Source organism: Papio anubis, chromosome 8 (assembly GCF_008728515.1).
Source record: "Papio anubis isolate 15944 chromosome 8, Panubis1.0, whole genome shotgun sequence".
In the NCBI taxonomy this organism is placed as follows: domain Eukaryota; kingdom Metazoa; phylum Chordata; class Mammalia; order Primates; family Cercopithecidae; genus Papio; species Papio anubis.
The window spans coordinates 29327019-29351028 of NC_044983.1; the positions used below are offsets into that span (position 1 = coordinate 29327019).

The window sequence follows — 24010 nt, forward strand, 5'->3', positions numbered from 1 at the left end:
TAGGGTCTCACTCTGTCACCCAGGCTGGAGTGCAGTTGCGCCATCTCGGCTCACTGCAACCTTCACCTCCTGGGCTCAAGTGATCCTTCTGCATGAGCCTCCCGAGTAGCTGGGATTGCAGGCATGCACCACCACATCCGGCTTATTTTTGTATTTTTTGTAGAGATGGGGTTTCACCATGTTGCCCAGGGTGGTCTTAAACTCCTGGGCTCAAGTGATCCCCTGGTCTCAGCCTCCCAACGTGCTGGGATTGCAGGCATGAGCCGCTGCATCCAGCCCTGTGTTCCTTCTTGTGTTACTTTCTTGTAATTTTTTCCTGGAATATGGGTAGCGATTCAGCTCTCCAGTATTGAAGTTGCATTTCCTTTCTTCCAATTCATGTGTATCTGTTTTTATTTGGAAGTTTTGTTTTTATACATTCAATAATCATCTTTTCTTCCTTTGGTATTATTTACTATGGGTATTTTATATAATTTTCAAATGGATTAAATGGTTAGTTTTACTCTCATTTATTATCGAGATTGAACATACTAGTTTATAATTTATATATTTTCTAATCCTTTACCTCTAATTTCTTTGTCAGGTGTTATGAACCAAAGATGTATACTAAGAAAAGCCAGTATAGCTAAATTAAGTAAAAAATGAAGAAAAACACAGAGGTTCACCATTATGCATTTTTTTAATTCCTAATCTTTAGGTTGATGAGTTTTTTTATTTTTATGAAATGAGATTAATTTCCTGACTTTTTTAGTTTTGAGGCCAAGTAGTGAGTAAGAATGTATATTCTAGGGCCAGGCATGGTGGCTCAGTCATGTAATCTCAGCACTTTGGGAGGCCGAGGCAGTAGGATCACTTCATTCCAGGAGTTTGAGACCAGCCTGGGCAACATGGCAAAACCCCGTCTCTACAGAAGAATACGAGAATTGACTGGGTGTGGTGGTGTGCGCCTGTAGTCCCAGCTACTTGGGAGGCTGAGGTGGGAGGATCACCTGAGCCTGGGGAGGTTGAAGCTGCAGTTAGCCATGACCATGTCACTGCACTTCAGCCTGGGTGACAGAGTGAGACCCTGTCTCAATTAAAAAAAAAAAAAAAAAGACTAGATTGTGAATTCAGATGTAGGTTTGAATCCCAGCTTTTCCAGTTAGTAGCTGTGTGACTTTGGGGAAGTTTCTTAGCATCTTTGATACTCAGTTTTATAATTATTATTTAAGATGTTGCTTGTAAAGAGTTTAGTATAGAGCCTGACATTTAGTAAGTGTTTAATAAATATTAGCTAACAGTAAAACTAGAACATAAATACTGAATTGTATTTTGTTATTAATTATCCATTTCTCTGAGAAGTACTGTTCCGATAGTACATTTATAGGAAACTTGTGGACGTCTACAAACATATACGTTAAATCTCTTAGAAAGCAACCTGGATGCCCATATTAGAGAACTCTATTTTAAAAATGCATTCTAAGTATGTTTGTGGACTTGAATAAAATAAAACAAACAGAAACAGAAGCACTTCTTTTTTTTGCCTTCAGGCTTGAAATGAACATACTTTTTTTAAAAAAAAACCTTCAAAATGAAAATATTAAATAAAAAGTTTAATAAAAAGAGAAAGCAAAAACTGTAGTTTAATAAAGTCTTCCTGTCTCTTCATGGTTAAAAAGTGTTATAGATGGAACAATTTTGAAATATTCTTGAAATAGATAATCTTTATTTAGGGGAGAATGTCAGATACTGTCAAGCCAAAATAAAAACAAATAACTTTATTTCACTTTTGTAAAATTCCTTTTCTAAAATGATTGGAATCTTTAGTTGTTTTGAGAATTCCAAAACACGTTTATTGTTTGCTTATAGTTTCAGCCTTATTCAAAAATAATGTGACTGACACATGATATAGAGAAACTTGTTACAAAAATAACATTAAAATCCACATTTACTACTTGGGAATCGAAAATATTGAAGTGCAATAAAGAAAAAATGTTTTAAATTATCCAAATGTAAAATTTGTGATAGCTTTCCCCAGGGGCAGTTTATTATATGCTATTAATGAGCCTTGTTTATGCTGGAAATGTTCCATCTTTGGCCTTGCGCCTTAGAAATCATTCATGAGCACATATTTAAACTGGAGCACACATGTTCTTTTGTAGTATGGCTTGCACATCTGCCAGCTTTCAACAAAATTGTAGGCCCTGTTAATAATAGTCCTTTTGTGTTTGGTGAAAAAGATACGACACTGTCAGTGGTTTTGCTTTTAAAATTTCTTTTAAACTTTCAGTCTTTAGAAAACCTCAATAGTGGCACGGTAGAACCAACTCATTCTAAATGCTTAGATATGGAAAGAAATCTGGGTCTTCCAACTGAAGAAGAAGATGATGATGAAAATGAAGCTAATGAAGAGGAAGAAGATGATGATAAGGGTAAGCACTGGAGTGTGTTTGAAATGACTCACCTGTGATTCCTACCACTGAATTTATCTTAGGATCCAGTTTTGGATGGTTTGGAGGTCAGGGATTTTGTGGCATATAATTATTGGATCCTTATAAGCTTTTGTCTCCTTAGTGCTTTTGTCTCCATAAAGCACAATCTTGAGTAATAGTTGCATTATGATAATAAAAATACCTTTCCCTTTGTTTTTTTGTATTAAATACAGATGTGATTTCTCCAAATCATTATAGTTCTCATTTAGAATTATTAAAGCTGAGAACTCTAATAATGAACTTTCATTGTTTCGTGGTAAATTATCTTGATTCTTTGTATTGCCCTTTCTTGGCTACTCAGGAATCTTTCAAGCTCACTGTGGACAGGGAAAGTGAGTTGGGCAGAGCTAACATAACTTCATTGTGCTGTGCAGTTAGAATTTTGACCAAAAATGTAGGTAACTATCTTTTCCTAACTAAATTAGATTTAGGTAACTAAACTAAATGAGATTTTGGTAACTAAATTTAGGTGTAACTACATTTAGCTTTAGGTAACTAAAACAAAGATTTTATTTTATCTGTGGACTTTTTTAGTGTAGCACTAATGTAATTTCTGAGTACCATTAATTGAAGGTTGGTTATATTATCGCATTTGGATTGTTATGTTATAACATCTAAATGTTAGCCTTTAGAAGTATTCCTGATTCTAAAACATCAGTTTTTTTTTTTTTTTTTTTTTTTTTTTTTTTTTTAATAGTCCTGGCAAAGTGTGAATCACAACAAAATTCTAATACTTAAAAGTAATCCAAGTGTCATATATGGTACCCAGAAGACCAATTTATATTGAAATTGAAAAATAGAAAACATTAACCCATGGTAGCTATCACTGTATTCTTTCAAAGAAGCCAATGAAATGACCTGTTTTCTCCCTCTATGTGGTATTTTTCTATTTGAACATAAATGCCCATTTTATTTTATTTCAAGACTCTTTGTTGCCAGCACCCAATGAAGAGCAAGTTACTTGCCTCAAGATGTACTTTGGCCATTCCAGTTTTAAACCGTGAGTATAATCTCAGTTAATCAAATCACATATTTAGTATTCTCTTTATGGTTGTACATGCCACACTGTTTTTTCTGTGTGACTACAAAATTATTTCAAAGTGATAATTTGTATAAAATTCATTTCTGCAAATTGTTTTTTATAAGTGAGGAGAAATGGTTTTCCTTTAACTGAGCAGTTCTGAGTAGAAACTTGTTTAAAGATACTTATAAAAAAGTGTTAATTTAATACTGACTTATTTTTCATTAAATGAGTGTCTATGTGCCTGTTTTGTGTATATTACCCAGAACATGCAGATGTACTAGAAGTTCTTAATACAACAATTTGAGGAATAGTGATAATCTTATCTATTTTAATGTACTCAAAATATGTTTCCATCTAACGGGCACATTTTTGTAAGGATTAAATGAGATGAATAAGAATGAGATGAACAAGTAAATGTGAATAAAACTAATAAGCATATGAAAATCTAGACTGGATTTTTCCTATTCTGAGAATTTAAAATGTAATCCACTGAAGTATTTCTTTCCTCTTTTCTTTTGATCTTAAACATTTTTTATTTATGTCTTACATACAGAAAAGTGCGCATGGTGTAGAGATCAATGAATTTTCATAAACTGGGCACCCTGTAGCCAGCACTTAGTTAAGAATAGGTCATTAACAGCATGCCAGAAGACCACCTCTCCAATTGGTTTTTCCCATGATATTAAGAAAATTTTCTAAGATGTAGTAAAGTTGAAAGAATTTTTTTTCTGTGCATGTCTGTATTCCCACCACCTAAATTCTACTATCATTACTATACTTGTTTTATCACGTATCAACTCTCTATCCATCCATTAATTCATTCCAGTTTTAATATGCATCTCAGGGTCAATTGAGGACACCATTACACTTCCGCCTAAGGATTTCAGCATGTAAATTATTAACGAGTTAAATATTTACTTACAGTTTTTTCTTTTGATGTAAAATTTGCACATAAGGAAATAAAAACTTTTTAAGTGTACATTTGCAAATTTTAAGTATACATGTGCATACCCATGTAACCCAAATTGTTATCAAGAGATATTATTATCATCACCTCACAGAGTTCCCTTATTTCCCTTTTCAGTCAGTTCTTGTCCCTGGAGCATTTCTCTTATTATTTTGAAGTATTGATTCTTTTGGATATCTAGTATGAAACTTAGAATCTGTTTTTTACTTTAGATGTATGTAATGAAATTTAATACATATACCAAATGGTAGTTGTTAGTTAGCTTGAATGGAAGGTTGGTCAAATGGCACTCATTGTTTTAAAGTTCCAAGTTTGTGCAGATTTATGTATGAAGTTCGAAAATAAATTCTATTAAAGGAAATGAAAAATTGAATGGATTTTAATTTGTACCTTGGGTTTCTTATTAATAAAACAAAATAGCTTTTTGCTTTTCACCTTCAAGAGTTCAATGGAAAGTGATTCATTCAGTATTGGAAGAAAGAAGAGATAATGTTGCTGTCATGGCAACTGGTAAGTTGTATTTAAGCAAATAACCTAATCCTTTAAAAATAAAGCATGAAGAGTTAGAAATAATCTTTCATTAAACTCTCAAAATACAAATGCAACTACAAATGATGTAAAATATAGAAGAGAGTGAACAGAGAACAGATGCTCAGATTTATGTATCAATTAACTTTTACAAAGATAGCATACTAGTATTGACCATTCATCTGTATAAGTACATTGTAAAAAGAAATGAAAGCGTCAAAGGTTTATTTTTATTTCTATGAGCGTATTTTTTTCATTTCAAGGATATGGAAAGAGTTTGTGCTTCCAGTATCCACCTGTTTATGTAGGCAAGATTGGCCTTGTCATCTCTCCCCTTATTTCTCTGATGGAAGACCAAGTGCTACAGCTTAAGTAAGTCATGTTATCATTGCTGCAATATCACCCTCTTTTTTTCTTCTGCGGATGAAATATCTGATCCATCATGCATGTTAAAATCTAGTTCACAATAACACATTTCTGCAGGTATTGCTTTATCTTTATTAGTAATAAATGACACTTTAGTGGAAGAGCTTATCTTCTTTCTTGTGTTCTCTGTAATTCAAAGCTATCAGGTGGCCCTGATAAAATTCTTTTAAAAAACATTATTACTTTATGCTGGTTTACATTGAATATCTCAAAATTATTTTCTGTTTCTATTATGCTTGCTTTTTAGCTTGATAAGAAGTGTATACATGGAAGTATATTTTTTATCTATGAAAAATTTTTCAGCTTCTTCAACCTGAGCTTGCAATCTGTTTTTAAATTGATACATAATATCTTTACATATTCATGGGGTACTGTAGTATTTTGATACACTCATATAAAATACACTTGATCAAATCAGGGCATTTGTTCATCTTCATCAGCTTGAACATTTATCATTTCTTTGTGCTGGGAACATTTCTAATCTTTTCTTCGAGTTGCTTTGAAATATACAGTATTATTGTTGTTAACTATAGTTACCCTACTGTTGGTTAATGAGTACAAACATACAGTTAGATAGAAGGAATAGGTTCTAGCAAAGAACCAGAATATACATTATTATATTTCTTTATTCTTGCTCACTTAAGAATCAAATTGATATGTGTAATGTGTACATGGGGCCAGAATATTTGTTTTTCTTCTTATAGAATGTCCAACATCCCAACTTGCTTCCTTGGATCAGCACAGTCAGAAAATGTTCTAACAGACATTAAATTGTGAGTAATCTTTTTTCCCTCAACTTTTATTTTGGATTCATGGGGCTGCATGAGCAAGTTTGTTACGTGGGTGAATTACATGTTGCTGAGGAAGTTGTGAGTAATTTCTGTGATTTCTAATCATGTGGTCAGATGTCTGTGGTATATGAGAGACTTTTGTACACAAACAAATTTTATTAAATGCCTGAAAAAAAGTCCATGATTTTAAAATGCACTTTCTTTTTATAGTACCTTTGCAGGACTGTTACTTTTTAAATCCTTCAAACTTGAAGAAATCTGTTATTCTCAGTTCTTGGGCTATAAGATTCGCATTGTAGTCATAGAATTATAAAAATTTTGGTTTTGGAAGAGAAGCTGGGGAGTATCAAGATTTGTCTCATTTTATAGATGAGAAAACTGAGGCTCAGAGACAAGTAATTTGGCCAAAGTCACTCAATGACTGACTGATCAGGGACTGGATTCTAGGTCTCTTACCCAACGAATTCTATCATGATGTAATTCCTAAGGAGAATATCATCTCAGCCACACATACACACACCCATTTTGTGTGTGTGTGTGTATATATATATGTACACACACACAAACATATATACACACATATATACATACACCTATATTAATATATATGCATATATATGCATATTCTAATTCAGAACATTTTCATCACTCCCAAAAGAACACCCCTGCCCATTAAGCAGCTGCTTTCTTTACATACATATTAGTATATACATACACATGAGATACACATGTATTTACTGAGTTTTGATAAATACATACAAAGATGTAAACCAAACCTCTAACAAGATACAGAATATTACTGACACTCTAGAAAGTTTCTTCATGTCTCTCCCCAGTCTGTCCTTCCATCCTCCATCCTAGGCAAGCCTCTGCTCTGATTTTCTCTACCATAGTTTGGTAGAATGCCATATAAATGTGTTCACACGATATGAACTCTTTTGTGTGAGACTTCTTTCATTTGGTGTAATGTTTCTGAGATTCTTCCATGCTGTTGCATGTATCAGTAGTTTTTGGTTTTGTTTTGTTTTGTTTTTGTTTTTTTAGAGACACTGTGTCCTGTCACCCAGGCTAGAGTACAGTGGTGCAATCATAGCTTACTGCAGCCTCTAACTTGTGGGCTCAAGCTATCCTCCTGCCTCCCAAGTACCTAGGGCTACAGGCGTGTTCCACCATGCCTGGCTAATTATTAAATTTTTTGTAGAGACAGGAGCTTCCTTGGTTGCCCAGGCTGGTCTTGAACTCCTGGCCTCAGGATTGTTTCCAGTTTTGGAGTATTACAAATAAAGCTGCTATGAACATTCACATATAAGTCTTTGTATGGACATATGTTTTCATTTTATTGATACATATCAAGGAGTGGATCCTGTGGTGGATATATGTTTAACTTTCTTTTTTCTGAGATAAAATGAGAAAGCGATCCTCCTGCCTTGGCCTTCCAAAGTGCCGGGATTACAGGCGTGAACCACTGCACTTGGCATAGTTGTTTGTTTGTTTGTTTGTTTTTTAAATATCTGAGTGTTATTTTATTTTATTTCATTGAATATAGCACAGTTTGTTTTTACATTTTCTTATTGATAGACACCTAGGCAATTTTTCTAGTTTTGGACTGTTCCTAATAAAGCTGCTGTACACATCCTTATAAAAATCTTTTTTGTGAACATGTTTTCTTTTTTTCTAAGCATTTTAAATCACCTTTATTGAGGTGTAATTGACTTACAATAAATTTTGTATGCTGAGAAAGTATAATTTGATAAGTTTTGGCACAGGTATGCACTCACGAAACCATCATCACAATCCAGATAATGAACATATTCATCACCCACAAAGTTTACCTTTTTATTTCAATCCCAGTCACCAGGTAATTGCTGATCTCCTTCCTGTTACCATAGACTAGTTTGCGTTTTCTAAAATTATGTATACGCGGAGTCAATCATATTTTATGTGCTCTTTTTTTTTGTCTGGTTTAAATAATGCAATATAATTATTTTGAGATTCATCCGTGTTATTACATTGAGTAATAGTTCATTCCTCTTATTGTTAAGTGGATTACATTTTATGGATATCCAACAAGTTGTTTATCCATTCACCTCATAGACATTTGGATTGTTTCCAGTTTTGAGTTCTTACAGATAAAGCTGCTGTGAACATTCATATATAAGTCTTCGTATGGACATATGTTTTCATTTTATTGATTTTATATGAAGGAGTGGAATGACTGGAACATGTGATGGATATATGTTTAACTTTGTTTTTTCTAATTGAGATAAAATTCACAGAACATAACTTCTACCATTTTTTAATTTTATTTTATTTTGAGATGGAGTCTCGCTCTGTTGCCCAAGCTGGAGCACAGTGGCGTGATCTTGGCTCACTGCAAGCTCCATCCCCTAGGTTCACGCCATTCTCCTGCCTCAGCCTCCCAAGTAGCTGGGACTACAGGCGTCTGCCACCATGCCCAGCTAATTTTTTTATATATTTTAAAAATATTTTTAGTAGAGACAGGGTTTCACCGTGTTAGGCAGGAATGGTCTCTGTCTCCTGACCTCATGATCTGCCCTCCTTGGCCTCCCAAAGTGTTGGGATTATAGGTATGAGCCACTGTGCCCGGCCACTTTTACCATTTTAATCGTTACTAAAGTCCAGTGGGTTTTGGTGTAGTAATACTATATAGTATAATATATAATGTGTAACATTATTACTATATGATATATAGTAATACTATATAATATATATTATATATAATATTAATATATATTAATTCCAGAACATTTTCCTAACTCCCAAAAGAATTTCCGTACCCATTGTGTGGTCATTCCCTATTGTCCCTTTTATTTTCTTTTCTTTTTTTCTGAGACAGGGTCTCCCTCTGTCGCCCGGGCTGGAGTGCACTGGCATGATCATGGTTCACTGTAGCCTTGATTTCCTGGGCTCAATTGATCTTTCCACCTCAGTCTCCTGAGTGCTGGAACTGTAGGCACAAGTTACCGTACCTGGCTAATTTGTTTTATTTTTAATAGAGATGAGATTTTGCTCTGTTGCCTAGGTTGTTCTCAAACTCCTGGGCTCAAGTAATTGTCCCACTTCAGCCTTCCAGAACACTGGGATTACAGGCGTGAGCCACTCTGCCTGGCCTTTTGTCTCTGTTCTGCCCATTTCCAACCACTAGTCTACTTTCTGTCTCTATGATTTGCCTATTCTGGATATGTCTATAAATGAACTCATACAGTACATGGTCTTTTGTGTCTGGCTTCTTCTTAGTGTAATCATATCAGTACTTCATTCAGTCTTTTTTTATGACTGAATAATATTCCATAGTATGGGCATACACATTTTAAAAAATTCGTTCGTCAGGGATGGACATTTGGGTTGTTTCCTTTTTGGCTGTTATGAATAATGGTGCTATGAACATTTGTGTACCAATTTTTTTATGAACATACATTTTCAACGCTTTTGCATATATGCCTAAGAGTGGAATTACTGGACTATATGCTAATTCTTTGTTTAAGAAACTACCAAGCTTTTGAGAATGATTGTATCATGGGATGTTCCCACCAGCAGTGTATGAGAGGTCCAGTTCCTCCCCATCCTTGCCATCACTTAGTCTAGCTGATCTTTAATTTAAGCCATTCTAATAGTATCTCATTTTATTTTTAGTTTGCTTTTCCCTAATGACTAATTATATTGAACATATTTTCATACACTTACTGGCCATCTGTATATCTTCTTTGAGGAAGTGTCTGTTAAAATCTTCTGCTTATTCTTATTGAGTTTTGATAGTCATTTCTATATTCTGAATATAAATTCTTTATTTGATATATGCTTTAAAAACATTTTCTCCTAGTTTATGACTTTTCATACTTTCCACACAGTTCTTTTGAAGAGCAGCAGTTTTTCATTTTGATAAAGTCCAGTTTGTCGATTTGTTCTTTTAGGGATTTTTGCTTTTAGTGTTTTGACCCAAGGTTACAAAGATTTGCTTTTATGTTTTCTCCTAAAAGTTTTATAGTTTTAAGTTTTACATTTAGATTTATGATTCATTTTTAGTAAATGTTGTCTATTGCAGGAGATATTGATTACAGTTTATATATTTTTCACCTATTGTTCCAGCTCCATTTTTAAAAAAGACTATGCTTTTACACTGAATTGACTTTGTACCTTTGTCAAAAATAAATTGACTGCATATATGTGGGTCATTTGCTGCACTCTCTATTCTGTGTTTGGTGGATCTATGTCTGTCTTGATTGGTGTCTTGATTACTGTAGCTTTATAATAAACCTGGAAATCAGCTAGTGCAAGGCCTCTAGCTTTGTTCTTTTCTTTCAGAGTTTTTCTGGCTATTCTATGTCCTTTGTATTTCTGTGAGCATGTCAGCATCACCTTTTCAACCAAAATGCCTGCTGGGATTTTGATTGCGTTTACCTCGAATCTAGATATTGAAACAATAGCTGCCTTGATAATTATTGTCACTGTTTTATACCAAAGAAACTGGGCATGCTAAAGTAACTTGGCTAACACCACTTACCTTGTAAGGAGTAGAACTGGGCAGTTTGACATCAGAGCTTATTCTTTATACTGCTTCCTATGTTAATTAGAATACAATGTTAATTTCATAAAAGTAAAGGCATATCTGTTTTGTTAATATTTGATTCCTTGTGAGAGCACAGTGCCTAGCGCACAGTAGACACTTAAACATCTGTTGAATGGACAGGTGAATGCTTTTAAAGTCTTTTCATATAGAAAATTAAGTTTCATTACATTTGGCTTGATCTAGGTCTTCATTTCATAGAATGGAGCACAGACTCTGTAAATATTTTGCCCCAGACCTAGCCTTATTACAAACAGTGTCTTAATTAGGATTCTGTCTACCCAGAATAGAAATTAACTCAAGCTAGCATAAGTGTATATTGAATTTTGTATTAAGGATAAAGGAATGTCTCATAGATCCCACTTAAAAGAAATTAGCCAGCCCTTAGGAAGAGACTGGAATTGGGTTTGGAAAATACAATAGGGCTTTCTTTTTCTCTATAGTCTTTAGTGAGTCATCCTCATTTTTCTCTCTGAAGAGGTAAGCATTCTCTGTATGTATATAGCCATCTTTTAGATTTTTGTGACATAAAGTATTTAAACATTCATCAGGTATTTTGATTTTAAGTTGTAATTCCTTGAGATGATTGTTTTCTTTATTGTTAATATGTTTCCTTTCTTTTTTCTTTTTTTTTCTTTTTGTTTTGTTTGTTTTTGCAGAGGCAAATACCGGATTGTATACATAACTCCAGAATACTGTTCAGGTAACATGGGCCTACTCCAGCAACTCGAGGCTAATATTGGTAAGTGGTAAAGAAAGATCTTTGTAAATACTTACTGAGTTAATCTTTAAAGTTAAACCTATGGATGGACACTGGATTTCACTTCTGTTAAAATTTATTTCAAACATTACTTCCTCCAGGAAATCTGACTCTCTAATTGGGCGTTTCACCTATCTTATCCCATGATACTCTATAATTCCTTTTGCTACAGAAATTAGGCTCTGTTAGCATAATTACCTGTTTATATATCTGTTTTCTTCTGCTAGGCTATACACTTTTCAAGGGAAAAATACCACTTCTTAAAATTTATGTTTCCCCAATGCAGTCAGTGTGCTTGGCACATAGGCACTTAAACATATTGTTGAATGAATGTTGAATCCTAGGTTCTATGAAATTTTAATTTACTTGTTTTTCATGTTCTGTATCTAAATTAAGTCAATGTAGTGGTTTTGTACTCTCTTTGTTCATAAGAATCACTTTTCAAACTTAAAAAAAATGTAGGTAACCAACCCCCAACCTTGAAAATTCTGATTTAACAGGCGTGGGGTGGCACCTGGCATTGGTGGCTTCTCACAGGTGATTCTGATGTATAGCCAGGGTTGGAAACCACAGTACCTTTGATTAGTTGCCACTAGTGAGTTTGATTTATTACAAAAACCAAAAACTTGGATAAGTCAGAGTTTATTTCCTAGAAAGTGTAAATATAGAATTAGTCAAAAGCTGATAGCACTTTTTTTTGTTCTTAAAAATATTTTAAGCCTCAGTATAGTGAGACCTCGTCTCTACAAAGAATTTTTTAAAAAATTGGCTGAGCCTGGTGGTGCATGCCTGTAGTCCAAGCTACTTGGGAGGCTGAGGTAGGAGGATTGTTTGAGCCTGGGAGATGGAGGCTGTGGTGAGCCGACATTACACTACTGCACTCCATCCTGGGCAACAGAGCGAGACCATGCCTCAAAAAAGAATTTTTTTTTCTTCTTGGTGGTTAGGTTCAACTATCCAAGAATTGCAATCATGGCTCCTCTTGCAAATGCCCCTATTTCACACTTTCAGTTGACCTAACCAAATTTAATTTTTCAATATCATATGATCTTGTTATATAATTATGTATTGAAATAATTCCAGATAGGTTAGTTTTCAAATTGCAACGTCTCGTTTAATGGTTACTTTTATATAACTGTAGGAAAGCATTTGATAATTTTTCCAACAATATAATGAAAATAAACTTGTATCTTTTTTGGTATGTGTTAAAACCAACAACAGAATGAGGGCAGCAATTAACATTTCATTAAATATATTAGCAACGAGTACATTTATGAGCTCGTAAACTCCCTTATTGACATACTATATTTTTTGCCTTTAATGGACAATGAATTTGATATGTTTCCTATTAGGTTGTATGAAGTTCTTGTGAATATTTCACTTTGAATTAAGAATAACTACCCTATATATAAATTTCATGGTTGTATTGCAAAAGCTATGGTCTATGTCTATAGTGGTCTGGGTACGTTTTTACTGTTTGCTTTGTTTCTGTGGTAGTGTTAAATGAATAATAAGCTTAAGTATTTAAACAAATACTTAATACTTTTGACAAGTAGTTAAAACTCTATTTTTATTTTTTTGTAATGATGAATTATGAACACTGCAATTATTAGAGCAGTGTACTTTGCTTATGATGGATGAAAATGTTCTCTGGTTGACTCAGTGTTGAATAAAAAGGGATAAATTAAATAAAAATTATTTTTGAAATATTTTCCTTTGCCTTTTGTTGCGGGAAATTGTACAATGCTTGCAAAAATGAATATACGCAGGATGTTATTTGTACAGCAGTCTGACATTTAGCTAATCAGATTCCTCATTTTTTGGTAAATGTTAAATTACTTAAGTAGTCTGGATTTTTAACAGAAAGAGCAAACATAGTTTTATAGGGAGACTCCTTACCAACCAGACTTTTAACTTAAGTGAATGTTGGCAAAAGCTTGTCTAAACTGATTTTGAGGGATAAGGTTTAGCTCCATTAAAAGCTACTTTGTCAAACCTGTAACTAAAGCTTTTAAAAAAAGGAAAGTTTTAAAGTAAAAGAGACCATCATCTCTGTTTCAACCTATTTAATTTAAAATCTGAGCTGAAGTAGGAGTATTGCTTCCACCCAGGAGTTCGAGACCAGCCTGGGCAACACAGTGAGACCCCATCTCTGAAAAAAAAAAAAATGAGCTAAGCATGGTACCTGTTATAGTCCTACTTACGAAAGAAAGAGAGAGAGAAGGAAGGAAGGAAGGGAGGAAGGAAGGAAGGAAGGAGGGAAAAATCAGTCAGTCACTCAGGTTTAGTTTCAAAAGCCAAAATAATTATAGTGATAATATTGAATTTTTTCCAGCCACTCAGTAGTACCCAGAGAATTTTGATACAAATAACTGACTTTGCCCCCATGTTTAGTAGGTTTTTTTTTTTTTGGCTTTCTTTCTCCTCCACACTGTCTTAAGACTGTTGTAACTTGTAATGTCAATGAATTGTAATTGTTTATTTGCGTGTCTGTCTCCTCTTTTAGAATTGTGAACTCCTCAGGTCATGGATTGTATTTTATTAGTCTTTTTATTGCTAGAAAAGTGTTTGGATAATAATAGATATTTATTAACCATAATAGGAGTAGTAGCAATTTTTCTGTGTGTGTGCCAGGCCCTATTTTAGCATTTTATGTGAATGATATAATTTAATCTTTAGAGCATCTAGAAAATGTTAGGTACTATTATTGTCCACATTTTACTTGTGAGAGGACTGAGACTTGGAAAGCTTAAGTAACTTGCTTAAGGTAATACGCATGACAGGTGGTGGAGCCAAGTTCTGCATCTGGGCAGTCTGACTTTAGAGCTTTTTAATCATCCTCCTCTCAGTGTCTGAACATTATTAATGCTCAGAGAAGTATCAAAGAATGATCATACTCATTGAAGGAAAAACTTATTCTTATGTATCAATTTGTTAATTGAGGGCAAAAGCACGACTGTTACTACTTTGAAAAATCTGAAGACATTATTCTGACATGCATTACAACACACTGTTGATTCCGCCTCAGTGTGTGTGTCTGGTGTGGGGGCAGAGCAGAGAGGCTACTACAGGAAGAAAGAACAAATTACGTTTCTTCTTACCTACTTTGTACATCATGTGATTTAGCTCTTCCCATACCATTTTACATTAGAAAATGTGGCTGTCCTCCTGTGCTCTGATACTGGCATTTCAGAGGACTCTTTGCAATATGATGTGTGATTAGTCATGGATGGCAATGCAGTTAATTTCAGTAGAAATTTGCTGGCTCTTTTTATCTCTTTTAATAGCTAACGCATGAGACAAAATTGAAGGTATTACCAAAGAGAAATGCAGGTGGATAGTTTTGGAGACAAAGTCACAGTAAGCAATTCATCTCTCCAAGGAATAGTGATGAAAGCTGAGATCCAATAAATGTCTTCTTTGGATTAATACATAAATATTTCCTTTTAAAATTCTTAAGCCTTTTATTCATATATCTCCCCTCTCTCTATTTCCAATAATGATTTTTTGTCTTAATATGATGGTATTTATGCTTCTGTTTTTATAGGAACCAAATACTTTGATTTTGGTTATTTGTTCTCCTTCGGAGATGTAGATGAGTTTATTTTTTCCTTTTGAGCCTTATCTTTTCCTTTACGTGTTTTTCTTTTTTATAGGTATCACACTCATTGCTGTGGATGAGGCTCACTGTATTTCTGAGTGGGGGCATGATTTTAGGAATTCATTCAGGAAGTTGGGCTCCCTAAAAACAGCACTCCCAATGGTAAGCTTTGCCAAGTCTGATGTCCCGAAATTACATTCTTACTAAGGAGAGCATTCAGGATTGGGGAGTGGTAAAAAAGCTGGAGACTTCACTATAAAAGAGCAAATGGATAATGTGAAAAGAGAACTATTTTTAAAAAAATTCTAAAGTTGGCATATAATCTATTGAGGAATACAGTAGAACAAGACTTGACAAACCTTTTCTGAAAGGACCAGGTAATAAATATTTCAAGCTTTATAGGCCACATGTAGTCTGTATCACATATTCCTCTCTCTCTCTCTTTTTTCTTTTAGTAACCCTTTAAAAATGTAAAGGGTTACATTTTTCACTGGTGGGCCATAACAAAACAGGCTGTGGGCCATATTTGTCCAAATGTCTTCTCAGTGATCTTTCATCCATATATCCTTTTACTCTAGGATGCTGTGAAATCCCGGTTACCCCTTATTGTATCACATTGAAAACCTAAAGTTTGAACTATTCTACAGAGATTTTATTAAAGCTTTCAGTATTAGAATTTCCCTTTCTTCCCTATTATAAAAAATAGCAAATTTTGACCAGGTGCTGGGGCTCACGCCTGTAATCCCAGCACTTTGGGAGGCCAAGGTGGGCGGATCACCTGAGGTCAGGAGTTCGAAACCAGCCTGGTCAATGTGGTGAAACCCTGTCTCTACTAAAAATACAAAAATTATCTGGGCATGGTGGCAGGTGCCTGTAATCCCAGCTACTCGGGAGGCTGAAGCAGGAGAACCGCTTCGACTCAGGAGGCGGAGGTTGCAGTGAGCCAAGATCGTGCCATTGCACTCCAGCCTGGGCAACAAGAGTGAAACTCTGTCTCCAAAAAACAAAACAAAACAAATTTTTACATGAATATTCTACATGATTGGCATATTTACATGAATGGTTTAAAAACCCACAGTACTAGCACTGTTTTATTTTTTATTTTGAAAATTGTAAATTCACAAGAAGTTGTAAAACAAAAACAAAAACAAAAAAAACGTATAGAGAGGTCCTATGTACCTTTCACCCAGTTTCCTGAACAGTATCATCTTGCATGACTATAGTACAGTATCAAAACTAGGAATATGACATTTGTACAGTATCTACAGTTTATTCTTATTTCTCCAGTTTTGTAAGTATTCTTTTGCATGGTGTGTGTATTGTTCTATACAGTTTAATCTCATGTACATTTGTGTAACTACCACTGCAGTCAGGATACCAAATGTTCCCTTACCACAAAGCTCCCTGGAGCTGTTCTTCCCACCCCTGGCGCTAGCCACTGGCAACCACAAATCTGGTCTCACTCTCTAAAATTTTATTTCAAGAATGTTATATACATGGAATCATGCAATTTGTCACCTTTTGGAATTAGTTTTTTTCACTCAACATAATTACCTTGAGATCCATTCAAGTTGTTTGTGGTCATGTGTTGCTTAACAACAGGGATATGTTCTGAGAAATGTGTTCTTAGGACATTTCGTGGTTATCTGAACATGCACTTATACAAACTTGCATGATAAAGCTTACTGCATACCTAGGCTGTATGGTAGAGCCTATTGCTCCTAGGCTGTAAACCTGTCCAGCATGTTACTGTAATGAATACTGCAGGCAATTGTAATACAATGGTGAGTATTTGTGTATCTAAACATATCTAATGTAGAAAAGGCACAGTAAAAATACAGTATAAAAGATAAAAGATGGTATACCTGTATAGGGTGCTTCCTGCAAATGGAGCTTGTAGGACTGGAAGTTGCTCTGAGTGAGTGAGTGAGTGAGTGGTGAGTGAATGTGAAGGCCTAGGACATTACTCTACACTACTGTAGGCTTTATACATATTGTACACTTAGTCTACACTAAATTTATTTTAAATTTTTCTTTAAAAATTTTCTTCCTTTAATAATAAATTAATCTCAACTTACTGTAATTTGGATTCATAAACCTAAAACACTTTTTGACTTTGGACTCTTGTAATAACTCTTCGATTAAAACATAAACACATTGTACGGCTCTACAAAATTTTTTCTTCCTTGATTAATGCATTCCATAAGCCTTTATTTTAAAATTTTATTTTTATTTTTTAAACTTTTTTGTTAAAAACTAAAATACAAACACACATATCAGCCTAGACCTACACAGGGTCAGGATCATCAGTATTGCTGTCTTCCACCTCCACATCTTGTCCCACTGGAAGTTCTTTAGGGGCAGTAACACTCGTGGAGCTGTCATCTGTGATAACAATGCCTTCTCCTAGATACCTCCTGAAGGACCTGCTTGAGGCTGTTTTACAGTTGACTTTAGAAAATGAATATGTAGGGCCGGGCGCGGTGGCTCAAGCCTGTAATCCCAGCACTTTGGGAGGCCGAGACGGGCGGATCACGAGGTCAGGAGATCGAGACCATCCTGGTTAACACGGTGAAACCCCGTCTCTACTAAAAAATACAAAAAACTAGCCGGCCGGGGTGGCGGACGCCTGTAGTCCCAGCTACTCGGGAGGCGGAGGCAGGAGAATGGCCTGAACCTGGGAGGCGGAGCTTGCAGTGAGCTGAGATCCGGCCACTGCACTCCAGCCTGGGTGACAGCGCGAGACTCCGTCTCAAAAAAAAAAAAAAAAAAAAAAAAAGAAAAAAAAAAAAGAAAATGAATATGTAGAAGGAGTATACTCTAAAATAATGGAAAAGGGTATAGGTAAATATGTGAACCAGTAACATACTTGTTTATTATTCATTAAGTTATATACTGTACATAATTGTATGTGCAATACTTTTTAATGACTGGCAGGACAGTAGGTTTATTGATAGCAGCATCACTACAAACGTGAGCAGTGCCTTGTGCTAAGACATTATGGCGGCTATGACATCACCTGGTGATAGGAATTTTTCAGCTTCATTATAATCTTATGGGACCACTGTTCTACATGTGGTCTGTCATTGACAGAAATGCCATTAAGTATCACGTGACTGTTTTTCGGAAGTCTGTTCCTTTTTATTATTACAGAGTATTCCATGGTATGGTTGTACTACAGTTTAACTGTTCACCTGTTGAAGAACTTTTGGGTTGTTTTCCAGTTTTTGACTATTATGAATAAAGATGCTATGAACATTTGTGTATATCTCAAAAGTTCTTCAATAGGTGAATGGCTAAACAACCTGAAAATATAAAAGTTTTCATTTCTCTGGGATAAATGGCCAGGAGTGTATTTTTAGTTTTTAAGGAATTGCCAAACTGTTTTCCAAAGTGGCTATAGCATTTTACATTCCTGTCAGCAGTGTGTGAATGATCTAGTTATCCTTGCCACCGTTTGTTGTTGCAACTGTTTTTTATTTTAGCCATTTTGATAGGTGTCGAGTGGTATCTCACTTTTAATTTGCATTTCTCTCGTGACTAATGATGTTGAATGTCTTTTCATATGCTAATTTGCCTCCGGTGAAATTCCTTATATAATTGGAGTGCTTGTTTTTTTCTGTTGAGTTTTAAGAGTTTAAAAAATACATTGTAGAAACGAGTCCTTGGTCAGATACGTGGTTTCAAATATTTCTTTCATTTTGTAGCTTGTCTTTTCATTCTTTTTATCATGTCTTTCACAGAGTACATATTTTACATTTTAGTGAAATCCAGTTTATCATTTTTTCATTTATGGATTGTGCTCTTCACCTAGCCCTAGATCCTGAAGATTTTCTCCTATGGTTCTTTCCTAAAATTGTTACAGTTTTATGTTTTAGGTCTGTGATCCATTTTGAGTTAAATTTTGTATAAGATGTGAGGTTTAAGTCAAGGTTCATTGTTTTCCCAATAGATGTTAAATTACTGCAGACCCTTTGTTGAACAGGCTGCCCTTCCCTTGTTAAATTGCATTTGCCCCTTTGTTGCAAGTCATTTGGGTGTATTTGTCTAGGTCTATTTCTGGGTTCTCTAGCCTGTTATATTAATTTTGAATGAATAAATAAAGTTGACTTATGTTTAAGTTTTCTTGGTAGTAGTGAGGCAGTGGTGCCTTCTGAGCCCAGGATTTCCCAGTTTTGTGAGTAAACTGTGTTAGAAATTGTTTGTTATTCTTTTGGTAGATTGTCTAGTTCAATTTCATTGCTCATTAATCTTGCTTATAGATAGCAAATTGAGAGGAATCTCAAAAATAGTGTCTTTTGTTAGCTTATCTCACAGAGTTTGGTTGGAGCAGATATTAAAACAGAACAAACCAAAAAGAAATTAAATATACTAGTTAGCAAGTTTATATTGAGGGAAAATCAAGCCATGTGAATTGAGCTCCAGTGATGTGGCTGACCTTGGGTCAGATTTTTGTATCATGGTTCAACAAGGTAGCTATTAAAATCTTCATACTACTTCTTGAAATAATTCTTCAGTAGTCACATAGGACAGCACACACTCCTGGATTTCTTCTTTCCTTACTGTCTCTTTATTCTCAGTCTCCTGTTTCTTCTCATCTCCCTGCCCTTTTAATGTTGGCCTTCCAGAAACCTTAGTCTTTGGAACTACCTTTGTACTCATTTTCTTGGTCATTTCACCTAACATACAGTTTTATTTTATTTTATTTATTTTTTTATTTTTGACATAGAGTTTCACTCTTGTTGCCCAGGCTGGAGTGCAATGGCGTGATCTCAGCTCACTGCAACCTCTGCCTCTAGGGTTCGAGTGATTCTCCTGCCTCAGCCTCCCGAGTAGCTGGGATTACAGGCAGGCACCACCATGCCCAGCTAATTTTTGAATTTTTAGTAGAGATGGTGTTTCACCATAGTGGCCAGGCTGGTCTCGAACTCCTCACCTCAGGTGATCCACCTGCCTTGGCCTTCCAAAGTGCTGGGATTACAGATGTGAGCCACCACGCCCAGCCTGCAGTTTTAAATACCAAGCCTATGCTGAGAACTCCCAAATTTTTTTTTTTTTTTTTTTTTTTTTTTTTTTTTTTTGAGGCGGAGTCTCGCTCTGTCGCCCAGGCTGGAGTGCAGTGGCGCGATCTCGGCTCACTGCAAGCTCCGCCTCCCGGGTTCCCGCCATTCTCCTGCCTCAGCCTCCCGAGTAGCTGGGACTACAGGCGCCGCCACCTCGCCCGGCTAATTTTTTGTATTTTTAGTAGAGACGGGGTTTCACTGTGTTAGCCAGGATGGTCTTGATCTCCTGACCTCGTGATCCGCCCGTCTCGGCCTCCCAAAGTGCTGGGATTACAGGCTTGAGCCACCGCGCCCGGCCCGAGAACTCCCAAATTTTTATCTCCATCATAGACTGATATCAGCAGTATATGAGTGATCCAGTTGTTTTTGCCTCTTTGCCAGCATTTGGTGTTGTCACTATTTGTTCATTTTAGCCATTTAGTAGAATATATGTACATATATGTGTGTACACACAGGCACACATCTATGTAACTACTCAACATGCCTCTGGTGAGATGACCAAAAGGTGTCTCAAACTTAACCTCTTCCTAACTGACTTCTGCGTAGCACTCCAGATCTGCTCTTTCCTCACTCTTCTCCATCTTGTTTAACAGCAACTCCATTGGCCAAAATTTTGGAATTTTCCTCAATTTTTTCTCTTTTTCTCACACTCCACTGTTTATTTAAACAGTAAGGAAATCTTGTGAGGTCTTCAGAATATATGCAGGATTAAATCATTTCTCTCTCGATCCCTGCCATTCCCCAGGTAAAAGCCACCATCTCCTTAGAGCCTCCTGCTTTCACTCTTCCCATCCCTCATTCTGTTTCAACACAGCGTCCAGAGTGATACTTTAAAAATGAAGTCAGATAGATCATGTCTTCTGCTCAGAACCACCTAGTAGCATGCCATTTCCCTCTAAATAAAGGCAAAAGCCCCTTCCATTTTCCCTCTGACCTCATTCTCTCCTCCTTGTCTCCTCATTCACCGGATTCAGCCACATCACCCTCTTTGTTTTTCTTTGGACATTCCAGGCATGCTCCAGCGCCTGGGCTTTGTGCCTGCTGCTTCCTTTCCCCGAATACGTTTCCCCCACATTGTCTGTGCGATGTTCTCCCCTACTTCTCTCAGATGTTTTGCATTTAGGCCTTCTGGGCCGCCATATTTGAAATATCAGATTAGTTCCCCCTCCCCCATCATTCAACATTACTCCTGAACCTTTGCTTTTTTAAAAATAGCACTATCACTGTTTAACTTATTGTGTTATATTTTGTTAATTTTCTGTGAGTTCTTCTTCACTGGAATATTCTTTGTAGGGAGGAGTTTTTGACTGTTGGTTTATAAAATCTAGAACAATACCTGGCTTATAGGAGGTGCTCAATATATAACGGGGTGAATGAATGAATAAATTCTGATGAGAAAGCTGAGAATTAGTAAAGTGACTTTCCAAAACAGGTAGTGGGCAGTATAGAGTTGGGCCATAAATAGCTACACCATACAAGCAAATGATTTGAAAGAGGCATAAAATGTAATTTCTGCCCTCAAGTAGCTCATAGTTCAGTAAAGGAGTCTAGATTCATACCTATAACAGTAGAAGTAATAGTACCAAACAAAATATGGTATTATGAAGTGGTACAAATAATACAAAAAGATGAACAGTGTTAGTAGTACATGTTTAGAAGGGATTTCTGTGGTGAAAGTCGCTAGGCACAGTGCACCTGGAGGACTGATTTCCATTAATTTAGAATGGTTTAAAATAAGCTTTTGGAAACTAGGAAGATTACTTTCTGTAATCCTTTCCTAGGCCTTTGATTCTGGAAGGATTGTGTTAAAGGAGTTTTAAATATTTTATACAGTTCTTAAACATTTTTTAGCTTGAATTAAATCTTGTATTATGTCTGGCCATGGATGTCATTGGATCATTTTCATTTCTTGGGAGGATTAATAAAGCACGTTCCTTCTGTTGGGCCTCCAGTGCAGGGAGCGTGTTGGCCGAGCAATGGCTGAGAAAACCTTTTTCCCCTGGTGTTTTCAAGAACCCTCTTTATTAGCTAAATGGTGAGACATGCCACCTGGTGGTTATAGCACTGTCATTTTTTTTCACTGTTCTTGGTGCTTTTTTTATTCTTCTGATTCCAGTTATACTAGGATAACTACTATAAACCTAGAATGTTTCACACCATATTATTTCAATAAGTTCAAAAACAGCAGAGATGACTAAGCTGTTTGGCACAAAGATTCCTATTTGGAGGGAATCAGACAAAGTGGGTGTTGAGAAAGAACAGGCAGGCAGAAAGCTTTGCATCAGTCTTAAAGCTATTTACATTTCAGGTAAGAGGAACTGTGAAGTCCATGAGACATGTGGGGTTTTTCTGTTACTTTCTCCCCAGTACCTATTACAAAGATCAGCACATAGTAGGTACTCAGTAACTATTTAGAATGAGTGCGTGAATGAATGAAGTATGTGTGATGTTATGGAGTACAAAGTTAGAATTAGCAACATGACCTGAATTTAGAAGCAGGTGGAATACTTACACTTTTCTCAATCTGTGGGGACTACACCATTGAAGTATATGTCTAAGATCTTCCTAAATTTATAGTCATAAATCTGTTACTATAAATTTAGGAAGATTAATTTATATTTGGTTGTTTGATTTAGCAAAACTTGCTGCCTGTTAAAAAGAAATTAAGACCTGTCAACTTAAAGAATACATTTTGTGAGTTAAGAACTAAGTGACAGTATAATTTATTACCCGAAATAGTTTGCTTCTGAAAATTAAAGAGTTCAAGCTGTTAATAATTATGCCATGACTGCAGGCATAAACTGGGAATGTCCCGGCAAATGAGGATGTATTGTCACCCTTCTCATAGCCTGACTGTGTGTTGTTTTTAAGCTTCACTCTAGTTTATATATTTTAAATGTCATAAAATGCCACATACTTACAAGAGAAAAGGTCCTATTCATTGCTGAAGTGGAAGTTTATCATTAATTTTTAATGTATTCTATTACTTTATTTTCTAATTCTAGAAGCAACATTCTGAGCTATATCTTTCTAGAATGTTGAGGCAAAAGAGTAAATTTATAGTGATTTTCACCGTTACCAGATTGCTGGAATAGGGAATTTCTGGTAGCAAGATGGGTCTAACACATCATACAGCCCTCTCCATCTCATTTTTTTTTTTTTTTTTTTTTTTTTTTTTGCTGAAAGAGCAGCCCTTGCAAATGTCAGTTGCAAATCGGGAGTAGTACTCATGTCTCTGAAGTTCTTATATAGAATTCTTTTTTTTTATTTTAATGACAATATTTGTAAAAGTTGAAACTTTTTGAGCGCTTACTATATTTGATGCATTACAGCACTTTGCATGTTTTATCTCACTTGATATTCATAACTTTATGAGGTGGCACTGTTATTGTAGCCATTTTATAGATGAGGAAACTGAAGCTTAGAGAGTTAAATAAAGAGCTCAAAAATCTCACATCTAGTAAGTGGCAAAAACAGGATTTCAACTCAAACAATCTGATTCCAAAACAGATTTTTTCCACTGTGGTGCCATTCTTTTGCCTGGTTTTTCTGTTAACTTCTTAAAGATATGTCATGTTTCATGCTTACTTCCTCATTTTCATAAATATATTACCTGCCCACTTATACATTATATTGCTTAGAAACAAACTCAACCCTCTTTTCTTATGGACTGTATCCTGAAAATCACTGTTTTTAATATGCAATTAAACAAGTATTTTATTAGTGCATTTATATAAATTATTTGACCAAAACACTTAAACTGGTGAAAGTGCTTTACTATGAGAGTGAGAATG

General features: G+C 35.4%; 1 protein-coding gene across 18 annotated transcripts in view; it reads left to right on the forward strand.

Annotated features, from left to right (window-relative positions):
• Positions 1-24010, forward strand: part of WRN (WRN RecQ like helicase) — a 145225-nt gene that overhangs the window by 52965 nt on the left and 68250 nt on the right. For all 18 annotated transcript variants that reach the window (XR_004185790.1, XR_004185787.1, XR_004185786.1 and 15 more), the window contains 7 exons: positions 2270-2411; positions 3396-3471; positions 4905-4972; positions 5254-5362; positions 6121-6189; positions 11452-11534; positions 15209-15315. Coding sequence is in view for 12 of the 18 variants with exons in the window: in XM_031669469.1 (XP_031525329.1) it covers positions 2270-2411; positions 3396-3471; positions 4905-4972; positions 5254-5362; positions 6121-6189; positions 11452-11534; positions 15209-15315 (654 nt within the window). In the remaining 6 variants the exon portion in view is untranslated. The remainder of the gene's footprint in view (positions 1-2269; positions 2412-3395; positions 3472-4904; positions 4973-5253; positions 5363-6120; positions 6190-11451; positions 11535-15208; positions 15316-24010) is intronic.